Source organism: Lepidochelys kempii, chromosome 5 (genome assembly GCF_965140265.1).
Source record: "Lepidochelys kempii isolate rLepKem1 chromosome 5, rLepKem1.hap2, whole genome shotgun sequence".
Lineage (NCBI taxonomy): Eukaryota > Metazoa > Chordata > Testudines > Cheloniidae > Lepidochelys > Lepidochelys kempii.
In genome coordinates this window covers 61968963-61990964 of record NC_133260.1, presented here as the reverse complement: position 1 = coordinate 61990964, position 22002 = coordinate 61968963, and the positions used below count along the sequence as shown (strand labels likewise).

Here is a 22002-nt window from a genome sequence, read left to right as displayed (position 1 = left end):
CAGACATGACCGAAGGTAACAGTGTATTTGAGAAACCTGGAAAAAAGACACAGATTATATCTGCTCTTTTGATTGTTTGCTTACTTTTAATCACACACACAGGTTGGCAGCTTGGCCTTGCTAGGCCCTCAGCTACTTTGGGGCATCTGGTAGCAACTGTGAGCAGAAGCATTTTTTTTGTGCCTGGCAATGTTGTGATAGTCCCTTTCAGCTGCAGACCTCATCATGGCTTGTTTTATGTTGCCTATCATGTTCCACAGATTCTTTAGATGACTTTGACCCTTACTTAATACAGCACAATTATTAGGATAAAATACTAATTCCTATTCAAGAGCGACACATCTGCCAAATCTTGAAATAAATTATTGTATCAATTCAAACCCTCCCAAATGCCAGAAAAAAACTGGTCTGCTTAAGCAGTGTTCCCAGAAAGTAAATGCACTTTGCTCTAGCAGATCAATACGGGAAACAAATTCTGAAATTAAGGGGCCATCATAGGAAATGAGTTGCCAGCAGCTCCGCACTTATTTAAATAGAGGTATTGGTTCTGTTTAATTTGAATGCATGTTATCTGTTCTGCGTATGCACCTACAGTTGTAGATAGTCTAATGACTTCTGAATAAAGACCATATAGAGCAAAATACTTAGACATGTATAGACTGCAATTTATCATTGAAATATTGTAGGTTCTGTTAAAGACCATTTGTAATACAGACTCTAAAAAACACCTCAACCAAAGTGTACAGTTTAATATTTGTCTATTTTCACAACAAGACAGAAGTATATTTTAAATTAGTCAAATCTTTGACTTACTGAGAAGTGGACTGCCTAGTAATGTATGGTCCAGCTACTTGCAATGAACTGTAACAATTTTATACCAAGGGCATTTCATGGAAGATAAGTGTAACTGTACTCTTTCCATTAGAAAATATATAGCTATTGTCTCATATGAGCAACGCCAGAGTTACAAGGATGACTTCAATGCAGAGTATGATGAATACAGAAGCTTACATGCCAGGATGGAGAATGTCACTAGAAGATTTATGAAACTTGATGCTCAGCGTAAGCTCCTTTCTCCAGGATCTAAGGAGTATCAGGTAAAGAGGAATAGAAGGCATTTTGTGAGCCGTTTTTACCTTTTGCTTTGTTTTTAAATCACCCTCTTCTTCCTCTCCCCAAACCCCAAATATTTAAGCATATAGCCCAATAGTCCAAACTTTCTAAAAACTAATATATAAGATAAAAATCAGACTTCACAGAAAATCCTTAGATGAATGTATAATTTGGTAGAGTAAAACACTTAATTTGGCAGAAGCATCTTTTGTCTCAGGTACTTGATCCCATCACCAAATGATTTGAAAGCCCCACAATCAACTGTATTTGTCCTCTCACCACCCCTACAGGGTGGGGAGGTGCTATTGTCCTCATTTTAAAAATGAAGAGCTGAGGCATGGGGAGGCTCTGACTTGCCCCATTTCACAAGACGTCTGTGGCAAAGCAGAGAAATGAACCGTGGTCTCCCAAGGTCTAGGCTAATCACTGAAACAAATTGCAGGGTGCCAGATCATCGAACAAACTATTGACCTGAAGTATATGCTTCTAGGTTTGTGTAGTATGTGGCATTGTAGGTTTGTGCAAGATGAGAAGTTTAGTGCTGTTTGTAGCTCACGCTCTTGAGTGGGATCAGAATATATGAGTGGGAGGAAATAAATAAATTAATGGACAGTCTCTGGAGCAGCAATGCTAAATTTTTCCCCATAACCTGCGTCCCCAAGGGGACCTGTTGTTGGCAGCAGATGGGCCAGGAAACTGTTCCTGAACTGTGGATATAGTCCTGTTATGCAGAGGAATTTGTTCCTCTATAATCTTTACTCCAACCATAGCAGTCCCATAGGACCAATAGCTATGCTGCTATTTGTTACTGGCCTCAGTTTCTCTGACCTTGCTGAAAGAACAGTGAGCAACCGAGGTTAATACTGTCTCGGGAAATATTAACTCCACAACTTTTCTTACAGGTTTTCCAGGCTTTGGGAGGGTGGGAGAAGATCCCTCCCCTTAGACGTAGGCAAGGCCTTACGTTAAGTAGCACGTGGCTGCACAATATTTTACAGGGGGCATTGAGAAAGTGGCTATACAAGAGGATCTTCAAACATAGCCACTTCCCCTCCATGGCCTTATCGCAGCTTTGTCTGCAGACTTGCTCTTCTCCACAGCAGGAGGGTGACCAGAGAATAAAGGTTTGTCTTTGCAAACATTTATTTCTTGACAAGCTGGGATGTGAATCTATTTGCTGCAGACTAACTATCCATGTGGATTAAAAGTGCATTAATGGACATCAGCAGGACCTACACGGGCAGTTAGTCCATGGCGGGCTAGTGCGGGGTAGATTCATACTCCAGCTTGCCATGAACTAAATGTTTGTGTAGACGAGGCTTAAGTGTCTGTGTGGTAAAACTGAAAATCTTCATCCCACTCTTCTACCCTTTTAATATTCAGTTGCACTTTGCAACAGTGAAATGGTCTTCAAGGGATCTTTATTTCAATTTTCTTTCTTGCAGGTAGTTCATGAGGAAGTCCTAAAGGAATATCGGAAGATCAAACAGGTGTGTACAACTGGGAGGTGGGAAGTATGGATAGGTTAAACACTTTTCATAATCATTCTGTGTACAAGGTCTGGATGCCCTTTTTAGTGATGGGCATTCAGATTAAAATGTTGCAAAAATGTTTCTGCGCCCTGACTTGTTTCTCTTTCTTTGCAGTCCAGTCCCAACTATCATGAGGAAAAGTACAGATGTGAATATCTTCATAACAAACTGGCTCATATTAAAAGACTAATAGGTGAATTTGACCAACGACAAGCAGAGTCATGGCACTAAAGCTCTGCTTGGACCAGATGATGTGAATAAACTTAAGCTTATTTATTTAAAATTCCAAATGAGTTGCTCTAAGATTCTAAAAAGATTAAACTTTTGCATTACAAAAGTTTCAGTATTAGCAGACTTGAGTTACTACTTTTGTTGTTGAGGTTGCTTCTCTGCATATTTGAAGCTGCTTTTTTCTGGTCCCTTCTTTTCCTTAAGACTTATACTTGTCCATGGAAATCATTTTACCAGTAGATACTGGGGACTTTGAAGTTCTGCACATTTAAAAAAAATGTAGCAAGTTGAAATGCTTTTGGATAAATATAAGCCTGTTTTCTTGTTAATGCAAACTCTTTGCCTTAAACGGTAGAAGGTTTAAAATTTGCACAAAATTTTTAAAGGAAGTGAAAACATTGTTTTGGAGGGTTAAAAAGAGGTGTGTGTGTATATATATGAAAGCTATATACAGCCTCTTTATCAACAACAGTAACTTACCCCTGCAATTTAAACCCCCATTGCAATGGTTGCCTTAAGGTGTTTGCTTGTGTGTGCTTAGTGTAGTTAAATTATTAGCTACACTGCTTCCCATTTTATTAAAACAACGGGAAGCACTCTGTGGCCTACCAGCGTCTGAAAGCGTGTGCTTGTACTGTATGTGTGCAAGGTTGTATGGGTGTGAGCATGATGGGGGGAGAAAAAAAGCTGCTACTTGAAGTAGGCCGAACGCTCAGGTTAAAACAACTGAGGAGTGTTGCTGTAGGTTTTTTTCCTATAAAATTTACTTCTATTGTGGAAGATGAAAGCATTTCCATTTCAACAGTTTGTCAGCTTTATTAATGTCAGGGGAAATTGATACTTTACAAAAATTAAACAGATCTATAGTTTTTGGGCAAAATTATAAAATTTGACATGTAGGTGACCTATTTATATACTGCTATAAAGTATTTTTTTGAAGAGAGATATGCCAAGAAACTATTGCCTACATGAAATGTATATTTAAAGAGTTTTCTCCTGGGTGCCAGGAATATAACAAAGAACAGATATATTTAACTATAAAATACTGTGATCATCAAACAGCACAAACTTTCATTTCATGCAGATTATTGGTTTAATTTGATTTAAACCATCACTTTATCATGTGGGAACATAAATTATTTGGTCAAAAAATTAAGCATTTTGAATTAATTTTTTGTTTACTTGTCTTACTGTATTTGTCTTTTCAAAGTGCTGCCAATTGAAAAGGGAAGCATTATGTTTACAAATCTGGTTTTGGAATGTTTGCCAAAATTTTGGTAGTATCTTTAATAAACTTTATCTCCAGCATCAAAACAATTGTTGTGTATCACTGTAAACCAGAAAATGTTTTCTAGAATTGCCAGAAAGTATACACTAAAATAACTGGAACAGTGGAGTTCGCCTTTAGTGTCAGTCCTTCTGTTATATTAACTAGAAAGATTCAATAGCTTAGAAAAGTCCCTTGTAATCAGACCTTTGTTACAGTTACACTACAGATATGTACAGATTCACTGCTTTAGTATAGAGTTGAAGTCTCTAACACAATATGTTGAGATTTCAGGTGCTTTTGCCTGATTAATTGTAATTGGTACAATCACAATGTTAAGTTTTGAATTACTAGAATGTTTGTTAAAAGTGTAAGATGCAAAGGAAATTGCATGCCTCCCATTGAAATAAATGTGTCTCTTAGGGCTGAATTAGATCCCAGACATGTTATGAAAGTAATGTGTAAACTTAAACACAATGCCTTGTCACTTGACTTCAATTTTGGTATAACAACTTTAGAGGTTGGTCCATCAGCAAAAATGAAATCACAATGGCTATATTGTTCAATCTGAACAAATAATGTATGGTTCTAAAAATGGGCTGTTTTAGGCAATAAATGTTCTTGTATCTGAAATGTAACTGCAGGGCAAAGCACAGCCTTGTAACATCTATTCTGTTGTTACTCTAGAGCAGTGACAGTATGTGTAGTAATTATCTCAGTGCCTACTTTGTTTGTAATACCATCACTTTATAAATTAGCCTACTGCAATTGAAGCATTCATGTTGTCTTTTTGTGCAAAAGGAGTCACCTGTGCTGGCACACATCTTCTGGTTTACAGGTATCTATTGCAGCTGGAGGTTAATCTTTCATAGAGGTCCAGCATTGTTTATCATTAGACCTGACAAACTACTGTAAAACCCTTAATTTAAATTTTGTTCTTTGCATTGAGCGTTTCTCAAGCCTTGCAAATATACCCAATAGCCTATGTATGGCAAAATTCAACATATCTGCTGTTTCCCTGGAGTCTACATTCCTGTTGAATAAATGTCAGAGCCTGTTGAAGTAAGGCCTCTAATAGTATTGCCCTTCCTATAAAATTTGGCCACTCACTCAAACAGATTCAACTTTTTGCAAATGGTGGCAAAACTTGGCTTGAGTTATGCTACTGTTAAGTCAGCCCTATATAGGTTTTAGTGAAATGGTGAAGGGGAGTCAGTGTGTCTGCTTTTAGGGAACCCAATGAGTCTTGCATTTAAATACACTGTGATAAAACATTTGAAACACCATTTTGATAGTTTCTGTCAAAGGGAATGAATAGCTGCCCACTAATGGCAAACAATTCATACACAAAGGGGATTGTTTTTCAGTGTTACTAGGTTGTTAGTCTGATGGGAGGAATTGAGGGGAGGAGAGTTAGCGCATTTTTAAAATTGTAGAGGTTAAGTGGTGGTTTTGAGAACATAAGTTCTCTCTCTCTCTCTCTGCTGGCTACTTTGAATTTTTTTTAAATTTGGTGTTAATTTTTCTAAGTATCCAGTTGATTTTGCAAGTTTTACAATAATTTCCCCCTCAAACTATTTAACCAAGATACTATGTAAAGCATATGCAGACATAAGTGTTGGAGGCACATTACTTAACGGGCCTTAAACAAAAATTGGATTGATTAAGCAGTTCAAATACTGTAACTTTTACTTTGAAATAATAGTAATAGCATAGCCAGTCTCTGTTTCTGGCAGTGTAAATGTGCATTCATTCCATATAGACTTGCTGTTTGCCTTTGCTACTTGGAAGTCTCCTTACAGCTAATTATTTTCATAAATGTTACTAAATTTCTTCATGTGTACCTGATGGGAAGAGATGTGGGTAGCACTTTGGTAGCCTTTTCAGTTTTGGGGAAGGATATCAAACTGACATTGCTAAAGGAAGACTGGGAATGTCAGACAGCACTGTGTGGTAATGTGAAGAAAAACAGGGCTGGAATCCCCCTTTCTGCCTTTTTTGAAGCATTGTTTTAAAACAACAACAATTTTTCAGTAATTCCACACAGACTATGTTAAGAGTCATAAAGTGAAACACCCTGGGGCATTTTGTTAACTAATGAACACTTGAGCCATTGTTGCCCCTCTGTTCTACACCAATTTAAGTTCAATAAAATGTAAACTTTGCAATTCTGACATTTGTTTTTTCTTTGATTATTTACGTCTTTACAATGAAACAATCAAACCTGCTCAGTTCTATCGCCAGAATGATTTGCTCACTTTTATGGTGTAACCACATAGACAGGCAGGAATGTTGGTGGTGCCTTACGGTTAATGGGTATGCTGCAGAGGGCAATGCAGGAGATCAGTATTCTGATGGTTCACTATATTAGTGGCTGCATTGGGGACACTCTAGCTGTGGAAGTACTTCAAATGCAGCTGTCAAGTCCCCCTTCTTATCCTCTACATTAGAGGAATTATCCATTCCCCCCACTCCAGCACTTCATCGCCCTCTCCTTCTTTTCATGTTTGGGAATTTCTCCTCTCCTCCCCCACTCTTTCCCACCTTAAGATCTCCCCCCTCCCTTTTTTCCCTCTCCCTTCATTTCTGGAGGTGGTAGAAATTGGGGAGCAGGGGGTGCAGTGTTAAAAACAGATCCTCTCTCCTGTACCTGTTGCTGTGGGGCTTGATAGTGCTCTTGTGTTGGAAAAGGATTGGGGGCTATCCCCGGCCTAAAAAGAAATAAAATATTGTTAAACCCTTGTTTTATTGTTACGACATTAAACCGTTAACTTGACACAAAACCACAGACTAACCTATCTCTAACTCCCAAGAGAACAGTCAGCCCTAAACTTTTTTTTAACACCACACAACAATTAAAGCATTTGATATGTAAAGAATGAAGGCTTTAATTTGAACAATTGCCCTTATTCCTTTTCACATTAACAGTAGAGCCTCAACAGGAAGCGCCCCCTGCTTAATAGTCCTGTCAGATTACACTAGATGGTACTTACCTCTTCTTTTTCATAGCTTCCGGGGCCAGAAAGGACCATTGTGATCATCTTTTAGTCTGACCTGTATAGCACAGGCCATAGAACTTTCCCAAACTAATTCCTAGAGCAGATCTTTTAGAAAAACAGCCAATCTTGATTTTTAAATTGTCTGTGATAGAGAATCCACCACAACCCTTGGTAAACTGTTTCAATGACTAATTACTCTTACCATAAAAAATGCACACCTTGTTTCCAGTCTGAATTTGTCTAGCTTCAGCTTCCAGCCATTGGCTCTTGTTATACCTTTCCCTGTTAGACTGAAGAGCCTGTTATCAAATATTTCTTCTAGGGCTGTTGATTAATCACAGATAACTCACGTGATTAACTCAAAACAATTAATCACAATTGCACTGTTAAACAATAGAATACCAATTGAAATTTATTAAATATTTTGGATGTTTTTCTACATTTTCCAATATATTGATTTCTGTTACAACACAGAATACAAAGTGTACAGTGTTCACTTTATATTATTTTTGATTGCAAATATTTGCACTGTAAAAATAGTATTTTTCAATTCACCTTATACAAGTACTGTAGTGCAATATCTTCATCGTGAAAGTGTAACTTACAATTGTAGATTTTTTCGTTACATAACTGCACTGAAAAACAAAACAATGTAAAATTTTAGAGCGTACTAGTCCACTCAGTCCTATTTCTTGTCCAGCCAATCACTAAGACAAACAAGTTTGTTTACATTTACGGGAGATACTGCTGCCTGCTTCTTATTTACAATGTCACCTGAAATTGAGAACAGGCATTCACGTGGCACTTTTGTAGCCGCCATTGCAAGGTATTTACATGCCGGATATACTAAACATTCGGATGCCCCTTCATGCTTCAGCCACCATTCCAGAGGACATGCTTCCATGCTGCTGATGCTTATTTTTGAAAAAAAAAAACAAAACCAACCTCATTAATTAAACTTGTGACTGAACTCCTTGAGGGAGAACTGTCTCTCCCCTGCTCTGTTTTACCCGCATTCTGCCATATATTTCATGTTACAGCCGTCTCGGATGATGACCCAGCACATGTTCGTTTTAAGAACACTTTCACAGCAGTTATGACAAAATACAAAACCAATGTGAGGTTTCTAAAAATAGCTACGGCACTTGACCCAAGGTTTAAGAATCTGAAGTGCCTTCCAAAATCTGAGTGGGAAGAGGTGTGGAACATGGTTTCAGAAGTCTTAAAAGAGCAACACGCAGATGCGGAAACTACAGAACCCGAACCACCCACAAAAAATCAACCTTCTGCTGGTGGCATCTGACTCAAATGATGAAAATGAACATGTGTTGATGGTCTGTTCTGCTTTGGATCATTATCCAGCAGAACCCATCAGCATGGACACATTCTCTGGAATGGTAGTTAAAGCATGAAGGGACAGCTGAACCTTTAGTGCATCTAGCATGTAAATATCTTGCAATGCTGGCTACAACAATGCCATGAGAACACCTGTTCTCACTTTCCGGTGACATTGCAAACAAGAAGTCAGCAGCATTATCTCCTGCAAATGTAAACAAACTTGTTTATTTTCAGAGTAGCAGCTGTGTTAGTCTGTATCCGCAAAAAGAAAAGGAGGACTTGTGGCACCTTAGAGACTAACAAATTTATTTGAGCATAAGCTTTTGTGAGCTACAGCTCACTTCATTCGATGCATGCACTTGTTTGTCTGAGCGATTGGCTGAAGTAGGACTGAATGGACTTTGTTTTATTTTTGAATGTAGTTAATTTTTGTACATAATTCTACATTTGTAAATTCAACTTTCATGATAGAGATTGCACTACAGTACTTGTATTAGGTGAATTGAAAAATACTATTTATATTTTTGGTAAATATTTGCACTGTAAAAAAAGTGAGCACTGTACACTGTTCTGTGTTGTAATTGAAATCAGTATATTTGAATGGTATTCTATTATTGTTTAACAGTGCGATTAATCACGCCATTAATTTTTGTAATCGCTTGACAGCCCTAATTTCTTCTCCGTGTAGATACTTAGACTGTCACCCCTTAACCTTTTAACTACATTTAACTGTCCTTTTGGAAAGAAAAGAGTTAGCTTAGGTGATGGTGAATAGAGCAGTTCCCCTTCTGTGAATTTTCGTGATTTCAAAGACCTTCCAGTTCTGGATCTGGGCAACCTGAGACCTTTCAAAGTTTGTTTGTGAAGAACCAGAGAGACCACTGCAGAATAGCCCACAGGTTAGGACACTCACTTGGAGTGTGGAAGACACAGCTTCATGTCTCTGCTCTGAATTGGGACAGGGCAGGGATATGAGACCTAGGTTCAGTTGCTCCTAGAGCACCCTGTATTTTGTCCAGATATTCCATCCTGGACCTGAGAAGCCTTCCTGACAAAAGTTAAGTCAAAACTGATACATTTTTGTGAAAAGTTTTGTTTCTCTTGTGAACTGCTCTTTTCTGACAAAAGTTTGGTTGAAAAATTCCTGACTAGCTCAAGTCCTGAGCTGCTGCTATTGTTAAGTGTAATTCTGTTCCCTGTAAGGTATAATATAAAACACACAAGGGGGAGAGAAAAGAATAGCAGCAACACTAGGAAATACAGCTTCTGCCTTTGAAGCTTGCTCATGGCTGGCAAATTACAGGCACAACACACACTTGTCAACCATTCTGAGACCTGGCAAACTTTTATTGTCAGGCTGTTTTAAGGCATTGCCTTTAGCTTGCTTTCCTGATTATAAACTCAGCAATGTTGCAAAAGGAGTCGTCTTGGCCAGCTAGGTTAGATTCCTGCAAGGGCTGGTCTACATACAGCTGTTGTGCAGCTTTAAACTATCTCTTTAGAGATAGCTTTTGCTTATATTGATTTCTAGTACAGAGGTAAATTTTACATGTGTGTATACCTTATGCTGGTATAACTGCATCCACACTAGAGGGTAAACCAATCTAGATAATCACTATAAAAAACTAGATGAGATTTTCAAGAAGAGAAAAAGTTTGGGAAGGAAAAAGATACACTAGGGAGGGAAGCAGGAGGAATGTCAGTCACATTTTAATAAACTGTGGAGGTGACATCACTTGGTGCCCACTCTTGCTTGGTCTGGTTAAGGTATCTTTCAGGATCAGGACCCTGAATGCTGAATACTGGTATGATGAATGCTTGGGTGCCAGGAAAGAGTGAGGACAGGCAGGCATGCTCCTTCCAGTCTACTCATCCAACTGACTCTGTCAGTAATACCTACATAGGCAATGCCCCAAGAGGGGTGGAAAACCTCAACTTCAGTCCAAACACATTTTGGGATGTCAGCTATAAACACTTCTCCCATTTCTAGAATCATTCAAAACATTATGCCAACTTGTGACTTTACCAGAGCCTTGAAGACTCCCATTGCAGTTCTTTTCACATAAACAAGCCAGTATTTCCTTTTATAAACTTTCAATAGCTGGCTGAGCTGGACTTTTATCAGGTTGGACAACTTAAAACAGGCCTCTGTCCAACAGGGGCTGGAGGTGAGGCAGCTACTACTTAGTACAGTCCAGGGGTCTTGGCAGGGATGTGGGAAGGCATGGGAGACTGGGGAGGAGCCACTGCCAGTCTGCACCCAGGCTGAAGGTCCCCACTGCTGCAAGGGAATGCAGAGGGAGGAGGGGCTCAGGTGACTGGGCCCAAGTAGACAAGAGCTCCTGATTTCTCCCAACTCTAATTCCGATCCTTCCTGGTCCCTTTGGACAAGCTGTAGAGGAGCAGCTGTGGCCCAAGTGTCTTTGACAAAGGCAGCTGTGGGCTAGATGAAAATGCCTAGTAGGTTGGATCCAGCCCATATGCCATATGTTTGACACCCCACCCTGGTTTAGAGAATAAAATGAGAATATGAGATGCAGTGTGTCAAAAAAACACCTTTTGTGGGCTGGCTTCAGCTGGATAAGACAGGGCTTGTGGAATAGTGTACTCTGAATCCAGGCAGTATTGAACAGTGCTATCAGTTTCTAACCAGTTCAGATTAAGTGGCAGGTTAGTCAGGATACTAAGAAAATAACACACCTAACTAGCAAAGGGCCTAGCAATAGTAATCCCTTGTCTAGATAAGGGAAAAAGGCAATTTAAAAAACATTAGTTAACCAATTAAGCACTGTTTAAAACTATCTATACTAGATGCTAGCACCTTTAAAAATGTTAGCTGGTTATAATCAACTCTAGGGTTTTAAAGGTTTAAAAACACCATTTTTATTAATCTATACAAGGCCTGAAAGCAAAGTGTCAAAGGCTGGGAAATGAACAGCAGGGACTTTCCGATGTTTCCAGTGTATGCTCCCCAGAAGCCCTTCCTGCCCGGCTCCTGGGCTCTCTGGGCAGCCGGCTGCCCAGGAGGCCTGTGAGCTGGGCAGTCCAGGCAACTTGATTCTGGGGAATATATTTTGTTTCAGAAACTCCAGACCATTTCTGCTGCAGAATTTAGTTTCCTGAACAGCTCTAATCATTAGCCATATAAAAAGGTCTAACCCAGTGAATCCCGTTAAGTTCTTGTCCTCCGTAATACCTTGCGCCAGTGAGCTCCACCAAGTACTTTTACATGGTATAAAAAGTATTGCCTTTTATTGATTTTAAAGTGGAATTATTCAATGGATGAGCTTTAATAATAGTTCAAAAGATGTACATGTGCCTTGAGAATGAGCCTGTTTCACGCTTTTAGTACTGAAGAACAAATACAGTGAAAACATTTTGCTGTAGGACTGCGGCCAAGTAGAAATGCTTGATAAATGCATTCAATAACTCTTGAGTGCAGCTATGTAGTTGAAGTGCTACTATCATTTTTAAAGCACTTGAGGTGCACACCAGGGCTATATCGACAGTGAGTCATTTTTCATAAGGCTGCTAGAAAATTAAATTTGACGTACCAGAAAAGGAAGTTGTTTCCCTCTACAGTACCTGGAGTTCTTTCTGATGTGTTGTCTTTACGGAGTTAAAATCTGAGGCATGTGTACTCGAGATTGGAATTTTTTGGCAGCAGCATCCACTGGGCCACACCTGTGCCTTTCAAACTCACCTACCTAAGGGCATAAAGGGGACAGAGACCAACCAACCCTTAGTTTCTTTGCTAATACAAACTCTAAATGGTGTTAGTCTGTAGTTGTGAGGAAAGCAGGGTAGGTTGTGGAATACATTGAGAGAACAAATCTGGAAGAGCTCCAGTTATTGTACAGATAAGTAACTTTCCTGAAGGTTGCCCCCTGGAAGAGAATGCAGAGAGGAAAAAGTACCTGAGAAGAAGAGGAAATGATAGCAACTGAACTAAGAAGAGGCCCAACCACAAGAGAAAAGTACAACCAACCAAAGTCTTTCTCTAGCTTGGATCTCCTTTCTTCTTAGATTTGTAGCTCTCCTTCTGTAAATGGGTAGTGACTCAGTATAATTAAGCGGAGTTGGCTATGCCTATGCCAGCTGGCCAACACTGCGCCCTACCATAAACTTGCATATTTCCTGCTTGAATTTAGCCTTAGCTTGTATTTTCTGGAGGCAAACATAAGCAACGTTACATGTTTCTCCATGAGTGATCCAGGAAACAGGAGCTGCTCCATTACCAATTTATAATGATTTAACTTTTAACTGCTGGTAACTTGTAAACTAATTGTTGGGTCACAAATGATAATGAGTGACCATCAAAATGTTCAATTCTCCTCAGCATCCCAAAGTTCAACCAGTTCCCATCCAAAGTTTTATTGGCTAAGACCAGTCCTTTTCACAAGATTTACAGATATTGTGGTTGTGGCTGAGCCAGAACTGTTGCAAAATTACCTTTGATCCTGGTCAAATCCTGGAAGTGCAGAGTCTCATGAAAATACTATTTAAGCAAAAATGTAATGAGTTTTTCGAGCCTCAAAACAGATCAATAGGTCGAATACTGGGTGAACGATTGGGTCAGTTCTTTAACCAAGCAAGTTCCCCTTTCCCTAATTCTTGCCCTTTCTTCCCTATTAGTGTTGCCGTGTCTGGGTGGTTTAATATTATGCATACATGCTGGTGATGTTGTTACACAGCCTGCCCTTTGTTCTGTATGTTCTCTAATTCTTTCCACGTAGATATGTACTTTTGTGTCTTATCTGTTTGCTTTCAGCAGTGAGAGTCAGGGAATCTTTATTTCTACCTGATTAGATTCAGTATTTTGCTACAGTCAGTGTAACTCAACACTCTTAGACCATGAGATTCATTCTCCCATAAAGGAGCAGAAAATATTAACCTTTGAGATGTAATAAAAGGCACACGAATGGGTGACCCATATGCAAGGAATAAACTCTCTCCCCTTTCTCTTTTCATCTAGATTATAATTTCTTTATTTTTAAATGAATTTAGGTGTTGGATTGACAGTTTTGGGATCTGCAGTCCTCTTATAGCTACAGAACATGAAAAGTTACCTCTGAAACTAATGATATTTTATGCAGTGACTCAGTGTTTGCCTGGAAGAACTTCCAAAGTTTTTCAGAGGCACAATGCTATAAAAAGATAATAGGTCAGATTGTCCTTGAGATGTACTACATGGTTTGAGATCAAGCTCAGTCTTAGTATGGGTTCTAGAAGACCACCTATTTACATTATAAAGTTATAATGGTTGCCTTTGACAATTGTGGTTTTTCATTATTTCTACAAGTGCTTCTTTCTAGTCAAAATATTTCAACAACATCGAAAGTGGAAGGTTTATATTAATAAGTCTGTGTACGTCTCCCTGTCCCAATACTTGACAGAACTTTTATGCCCAATGCAGTATGACTAACAATCAGCCTTATGCATCCACATGACAAATTGCATAGAGGCAAGAGTTAATTCATTTAAAACTTGGAAACCTGAATTCTACTTGATTTCCTGTAAGTCAAAGTGTGTCTATAAATAGAGGAGGACAATTCAGATAGTTATTCTTCCTATATTATGGATATCTCCAATTATTGTAACACTAAGGGCCACATTTACAAAGGTACTTAGGTACATACTGGAATTTATAGATGTTCTTAAGCAGGGTAGGTGCCTAAGTTTCATTGGGAGTTAAGTGCTTTTGTAAACCCCTACATACCTATCTGCATGTTTAGGTACCTAGACATCTTAGCAAATCTGGCCCTACATGATTTAAAAAACCCTCTCCTCGAAGTTTTGAAGGTCTTCTCCCCTTTATCACCCTACTATTTCCAACTACTTATAGTCTGATCTTTTTACTCAGGTCCTTTGTATAAATTACAGTGTGAGTTCTTAAGAGCAATAGCCTTGTCTTATTTCTTAATTCTAATGAGCCTTGCATGATTAAGTCACTGTATTAAAAACTGAGACTCAATTTGCTAACAGATTAGGCCTCAAATATGAAACAAACTTTGATTATCTTTGGCTATGCAAGAGGATCTAAAGTTACCCAGGGTGTAAATCTTGAATGCAGGGTAGCCACATGATGTCAGAACTGAATTTTATAGACACATGATTCTTATTGCTAAACTACCTAGTATGTTATATGTTAATTGCTTTCTGCCTTTTCTCTGTGATAGAAATTTGCTTCCTGCAAGACTTGGGGTACATCTACACAATGATACAAAAGCTATGGCACCAAGTCTGAGCCCCAGTCAGCTGACTCAGGTTGCAAGGATATAAAATTGCAGTGTAGACATTTTGACTCAGGGGCTCCAGCCCAAGCCCAAACATCCATCCTGCAATTGTATATCCCCACATCCCAAGCCCCACAAGTTCAAGTCAGCTGGCCTGAGCCAGCCACAGCAATGCTGTGGTTCTTTAATTGCCATGTAGATGTGGGACAGAGTTCTGAAAACCAGCAGCTGACCCAGCACTCTGGTCACTGTAAATCCAGTTTGTTCCCTTGGAGCCCAGTTGAGAAGGAATGTCTAATTTCTAGATCAGCCTGGGCTGGAAAGAGCTAAGGAGCTAATTATCCCATTAACTGCTAGCGTAGAAAAGGAGCCAAAGAAAGTGCAAGGGAAGGAGGAGAGAGAGAGGGCGGGATGAGAAAGGTTACGGGGACCAGGGTAAAGACAGATCTCTCTCATGATTGTATAACACTGTAAATGAGAATTGCTGCACAGGACTATAAGAGGGTGGGGGTTAATAAAACAAAGTACCCAGGGGTGATTACAGACCAATGGTGTCAGAGCCATTTATATGGGAAGACACGGGCAGAGGGCCACACCCTGTCACAAGTAGGGGCTTGTTGGGGATCTGCCATCGCTCTGCTGATGGAGAACATGACAGTGGAGCTGGTGCAAAGATTCGATGGTTCAGGCATTGGAGGAAACATTGCAATGGCTCCTAGAACTGCAGAAGATCCAGCAGGCCTCCCAGCAGTCCCACCACCTGCAGAGACAGTCCTTGCAACAGAAAAGCCTATGGGACTTTTTTCGATAGCAAGCCCATGCAAAGCAGCAGTTTCTCCACCAAGGTATCCCTGGAAGTACAGGTTTAGATGGAAACAGTTTGAGGTAGTGGACACATGCCACACCATCATACTAGGCATGGACTGCAGCCCCTTTCCACTGGGGAAGCAGGCTGTGGCCTGGAGTGCCCTGTGGAGAGGAATAAAAAGGAGAAACTAAACCTAAAAGGATTGGAAAAACAAACACAACCCAGAGGGAAAGTAAGAAAAGAGAGGCCTCCTAGAGAAAGAGGGGGAGAAAGAAGAAAACACAAAATTAGCTTTGCGGGATAAGGACAGCCTGTACTTGTTGACGGGTTGGATGGTCACCCAAAAGAGGAGGAGGGACCCTATGAGCTGTTTGGAGGCCTGAGAGAACCTGAGATCCTTGGTAACCAAGAGGGTGAAGGATGCCAGTGGGCCCTACCACAAAACAAAGGTGGTGTGAGAGTGGAGAGAATGTTCCAGCAGGCTGCGCCTGGTGTGAAGACATAATGGCCAAGACAGAATTATGTGGGCGGGGATTGCCCCTCAATGTGATTTTTGTGGGTGGAGAATGGGTGGACCCCATAAGGGGAGCCTGGAGGACCACCCCGGGGACAAAGAAGGACTCAATGAGAGCAGCACCTCCAGCAACAGAGGAACATCCCATAAAAGGGGAAACTTCCCCCCTGACAAGGTGGGGAGGTGTATGACGGAGTGCTGAGAACCAGGAGCTGAACCAGCATTCTGGTCACTGTAAATCCAGTTAATTACCCTGTAGAAAGCCTGACTGAGGGAAGGAATGGCTACTTACTAGATCAGCCTGGGCTGGAGAGCGCTAAGGAGACAATTAGCCTATTAACTGTAAGAATTAAGAGAGAAAAGGAGCATAGATAGGAAGCACAAGGGGAAGAGGAGAGCGAAGGGAGAAAAGCCAGCAGGGCCAGGGTAAAGGGACATCTCTGCTTGGAGAGATCTCTTCCCTCCCTTATGATTGTATAACATTGTTAATAGGAATTTCTGCACGGGACTGTAAGAGGGTGGTGGCTGATAAAACACGAATAAAGTACACAGCAGTGGCTACAGACTGGAGGTGTCAGAACTGCTTTACAAGAAGACAGGAGCAGGGGCCTGTGCCCTGTCACATGTACCGTTTGTGAGTAGGTGAGTTCAGACTTGAGTATACGTTGCAGTGTGTATAAGCCAAGTCCAAAATCACCTGGTTTATAGGAGGAGAAATGAAGAATGTCTGCCAATTGACATTCCATGGGCAACTTTAGGTAGGCAAAAAATCGCTTCCAAAATAAGTAGGCCAGAACAGTGGACTTAAGGCTTCTAAGTGTTGGGAAGGGCATCGCAGGATCTTTAATGACTACCAGTAGTCAGAATCCAGATTTTTTTTAATTTCTCATTTTCCAGCCTTGCAGCACTCCATGTTAATCCCAGATTTGGTACTGACTCAGAGGGAACAATCTCGCCTACTGAATCAACAACAACTCCACTTCCTGCACCACCTTCAAAGACCAAGTACTCACCAAGCCTGACCCTGACTGAGCTAATAAGATGTCAGAATCACAGACACAGACTGCATGGCCACAGGTTTACTTGCATGGTGTTACAGAAACCACAGCCGGAGATGTTAGTCTGTTTATAATTAGGTGTAGCCATTGAGGATTTATACCAAGTAAATCATGTGTTACCAACAGACACTGAAATGGCATCACAATTAGCAAGATGTGCTATTTGCTACAAGTTAGAGGCAGGGAGAATACTAAGTACACAGATGGAATGGGACTCCTGCTAGAAGTCTGAAGCTTCTCTCTGAGCTGATCCAAAAACGGGGTGGGGTACCTAGGAAAGGCAAGTAGTGTATTATATCTCTAGCTTTGGCCGCTGCCGAGAGAGGGTGACTGGTTGATTGTTAACAAAGTAGAGATGCAGCTCTTTAAATACAAAGAATCGCAGCAAAAATAAGGGAAGTCAATTATAAATACTTGAACAAATAGCTTTGTACGACCCAGCCTTATATGCCATCCCTTGAAGTCCAGGAAATTTCACTGTAAAGTGGGTGTAAGACAAGAAAGCCTGCTTGTAATGAGCAAACAGGCAAGTTATTGCGTGTGGCCGAAACTTGCTGTGTCCCTGTCTTCCTGCACTCTTCTGCAATTATGACTACATTGTTGCTCTCATATGATTTCAGAGTATGTTTGGCTTGTAGCTTTAAATGGCCATTTACTTATATCTGCTATTAAAATAAACTTGGGGCTGCCCCACTATCCTTGTCTTTGGCCTCTGTTGAAGGGGAGACCGCCAATCATGTGAGACTATAGGGTGGTGAGGTGATATGAACAAACGGGAAAAAAGTCACTTTCCCTTGTGATGCCAGCCCTTCAAAAGTTGCATCACCTGAGCATCTATCTAAAGTGCCTGTCACTACGATATCAAAGTGTCATAGGGTGGGATCCACAAAGAGATTTAGATGTTGCAATGCTGAACGTCACGGTGCCGAACTTTTAGACACCTAGAAAAATCACAGGCACCAACACTGCTATCTAAAAAGCCTGAGTCAGGCTCCCTGTACAATGAATGGAGAGAGAAAGGTGCCTTGGAATGTGTTCCACAAAAGCCAGCATGCTAGGTGGGGGAGCTGCCTAAACTAGTCAATGGGAGATGCCAGTGAGAGGTGTGCGAGAGCCCCACCCCTCTCTGAGATAGGTGCCTCCCTGCCGCCCACACTCAGGCACCGATCTCTGCTTGGCAATCTATGAACAGGAACCTGCTGCCACCTGTAGCAGGCGTCTTCAGAGCCTAAGTACTCTGGTTTCTTTCAGGAATGAGTTAGGTGCTTGCTTCACTTACTACAAAAGAGGAGAAGGTGGGACCCACCTTTAACTTTTATCCCAGTGATTAACACAATCAGCTTGGATGTGGGAAACCCAGGTTCAATTCTCCTCCGCTTGAGGGTTGGGGGGAGGAGAAAGGTTTTGAACAGGGGTCTCCCACTTCTCAGGGGAGTGCTCTCACCAGGGGGCTAGAGGATAGTCTGATGGGGTGCTTTCTCAGTCTCTCTAATTGAAGCTGTCCCACCGTGGAGAAGTATGAAAGAGGGATTGATGCAGGGGGACTAGATCTGGGTTCTTCCACCCCCCTAGTGGGTGCCCTAACCACTGAACTACAGAGTCCTTCTTCCTTGCTCAGGTCCAATGACCATTCAAATGTTTAGCCACAGTGAAACAGGAGACTGAGGGAGTCTCACAGCAGAATATGCCATCGGTTGGTGATTAGTGCACCCTGCTTAGAAGTGGGAAATCACTGTTCAAATCCTTTTTCCCTCTCTGGCAGAGAGGTGGGGAGTGAACACGAGTCTCCCCCAGCCCAGCTGAGTGCTTGAACCACTAGGCTAAAAGTTGTAAAATGGGCCCCATCTCCTCCTCTGGCAGCAGTGGGAGAATTCTGAATTGGACCCAATCTCCCAGATAGTCCAGTAGGCATGCTCAGAGGCCAAGCACTACATATGACTTGGCGGCTGAATGTCTCTCTTCCCCTGGTTTGTAGATTGCTCTGGGGCAGTGCACATGCTCAAAAGCAGAAACATAAGCTCCTAGGGAACTTTCACCCTGAAAATGTAGGAATCAAGTCAGTTTAGCTGCCTACAGGCATCCAGGGGGAGTTTTGTAGATTGTAGTGGAGGCAAAACTGGGACTGAAGTGCCTAAACAGACCTGGGGACTTAGATTTCCCTCTCCGCAAGAATTCAAGGCTTTGACTTGTAGCAGAAACGGAGATACTAAGGTAATAAGCGCATCTTACATGCCTCTAGACTGATTAATCACAGCACATAATTCTTTCCTTACACCAAGTCAATTGAAACTGCTCTCTAAAAAGATTAATAATGAGTACAAAACTGTTTGGGGGAATAAAATTCCCTGTGTCACCACCCGCCTTAAGGATGTGTGTCATATCTTCCTCATTCCTTTGAAATTTGCTGTGTCCTATTAAAATCTCTTGGGCACCATCTGCCTTAGCATGCAAAGGTTATTACGCCTCTTACAAAACTGCTAACTTTTAAAAACACTCCTTGTATTACACAAAGTTAGAAAAGCAAAAAAATGCTGATGTGCAAGACAAGGCTGTGTGTTTGATTATACACGATTAAAAATAAGGAGCACGCATTAGATATGTAGGTTAGCTTAAGTTCCTTTCTATAAATTATGTCATATACCACTGTAAAGCAACACACAGCCTGAAAAATGAAATGTAACTAATAATTTTGTACTGATACAGTAAAATGCCTTTTTAATCCATGTTTTAGCCAACCTTTGTCACTGCTTGTATGCACAACATATATTAGGGTACTCTGCCACAAAATAAAATCTATCAGTGGGTTTAAGGGTCCAATCCTACAAGACACTGATGGCCCTGGCCTGGCATTTATGTCAACGGATGTTGAGGGAACTCAATGCCTTGTATGATATGTTTGACATATTTCAGGAGTTTGATAGGAAGTGAAGAAGCCAATTTAGAAATAGTATTTTGGGGATCCTTCATTCATATTTTTAGTTAAAACAATGTAATCGTAATCTCAATTTTCTCAGGTTAATATTTTGGGCCCAGATTTTGGTCTGTGGTTGAGGAGTGGTGAGTGCAAAGGAGGTGATAAACCTGATCATGGGGCCATCTGGTTGCCAGGATAGTCCCAGGCATAAAGTATGTACTATGCCTACAGACTTATCCTCTACGCTGTGGGCCAGGAGCAGATTCCATGGGTAGGCAGAAACCTCAGGAGCCGTATCCACCTGATGTAAGATTCTGCCTTGCCTCCAGAGCTGTGGCCCATAGTTTTGGAATGGTTAATTTTGGGGTTGTGGGGCATCAGAGGGCATGTTATGGTTTCTCCAAACCATGCAAAACAGATTTTGAACATGGCTGACTGTACGTTCATCATCAGTTCAATTGTCAGTGCAACTTCCTGTGTTGCTTCCTACTCCGGTTATAACAGAAATATTTACATGCAGCACTGGAGAGAGACTGTGGTGGCACATCTTTGATTATGGCAGCAGGAGTTCAAGCAGCAACTTCTTGGTGGTGGTGGTGGTCACTTAAACTGTTTTTAGTCGGTCAAAGGCCTGTTTGCAAGCGAGCTAAGGGCCAGCACTGAAAATTTGACACAAACCTGATTGGTCAGTGGCACACCAGCAGCTGCACATAGTTTAAGTAAAATATGGGGTTTTCTGGTCTAACCTTAAAAGAGAGAGAGAGAGAGACGGCCTAAACATATTGTATCCAAATAAAACTCCACAAGGAACTTAGACCAGCAGCATATCATTACCTAACTTAGAAATTGGCCAGGCTACCAGAGTTAACAGACCTGGACTGTTGCAAAAATGTGAGATCATTTTTAATTACCTGAAGGGGGGCCAGGACTTTGGTTTTACACAGCACCTCCAGCAGCACAGTGTCACCGAAGAACATGCCTGGTCCATACTGACTCACAAGGAAATGCACCACTTCCTGCACCACCTAGGATTTCCCTGGAGATCTTCCACCCAAGTACTGGACACAGTCTAGCCATTTTCTATTTTTGAAGGTGTAGGTTTAGTGATATACTATTAGTGAGATCTAGTTATGTGAACAGGTGGCCACCAATAGCCTTTGTTGTTTTCTTTTAGTAAATGTTTTCTGGTAATTAAAAAAAAAAATCTCTTAGACAGCAATTCTCTCAGTAGCATCAAAACAAGCAGCTGACTCAATGGTGAAGGTTTAGCTCTGACTAGTGATGCCTCTCCAGCATTGGTTGATGGAATATTTCATTCCACAATACATTTCCAAAAATCCCTCTGTATTTTTTTAATCTTGGTATTTTAACTGCACCAGAAAGATGTGTGTAGGTTACATTTGAGTGCATGTGTTTGTATCTATTGGTAGCAATTCCACAGTTAAGGCTGCATTGAGATTTACACTTAAAACTAAAATCTCTTTTTCTCACTCTGATTAAACAGAGTCCCCACATGTGATAGAATACCTCTTCATATGCCGATTAGCTTCTCTATGTATTTTTTTCTGATCACATCTCAGACATAAGCCATTTTTGAAATTTTTAAAATTAAAAGTTCTGCTTTGCGCTACCTAAACATTTTCCCCTAGGACTGGCTCAGATTTGTCCGCTACGGCTGTTTTCTGATGCTCCCAGCCTGCTTCTCTGATCCACCAGCTGTCCTCTGCACCAGCCCAAGCTAGGCTCTTTTGGAGAGAAGAAGATAACCAGGGGCAGGCAGAGTGAGTAGGGCAAATTGGGGAGGCGAAAGAGGTTGAGCTCCCCGCAAAGGGAGGCAAACACAAGTGAAGGCAAAGTCCTGGAGCAGAGGATCTTGTGTGGGGAGAAGCTCGCTGGCTGCAGGCTGAGGCACTGTCCCCTGAAGAGCTCTATTAGCACCAGGGCTTTGGGTCCCTGGCATGCTGCAGCCAACACCTTCATCCGGAGCCCTTC

The 22002-nt window shown here is 41.1% G+C and overlaps 1 protein-coding gene across 3 annotated transcripts in view; it reads left to right on the top strand.

The window, feature by feature from the left end:
* Positions 1-17792, top strand: part of ELL2 (elongation factor for RNA polymerase II 2) — a 79272-nt gene extending 61480 nt beyond the window's left edge. The window contains exons 10-14 of one of the 3 annotated variants that reach the window (XM_073344547.1): positions 926-1097; positions 2016-2237; positions 2559-2603; positions 2760-2838; positions 16936-17792. In XM_073344547.1, the coding sequence (XP_073200648.1) occupies positions 926-1097; positions 2016-2237; positions 2559-2603; positions 2760-2838; positions 16936-17060 (643 nt within the window). In that variant the 3' untranslated portion in view covers positions 17061-17792. Of the gene's footprint in view, positions 1-925; positions 1098-2015; positions 2238-2558; positions 2604-2759; positions 6318-16935 lie in introns of those variants that run through there. The other 2 variants (XM_073344548.1, XM_073344549.1) reach the window with 2 other exon arrangements.
* Positions 17793-22002: the final 4210 nt, after the last annotated feature.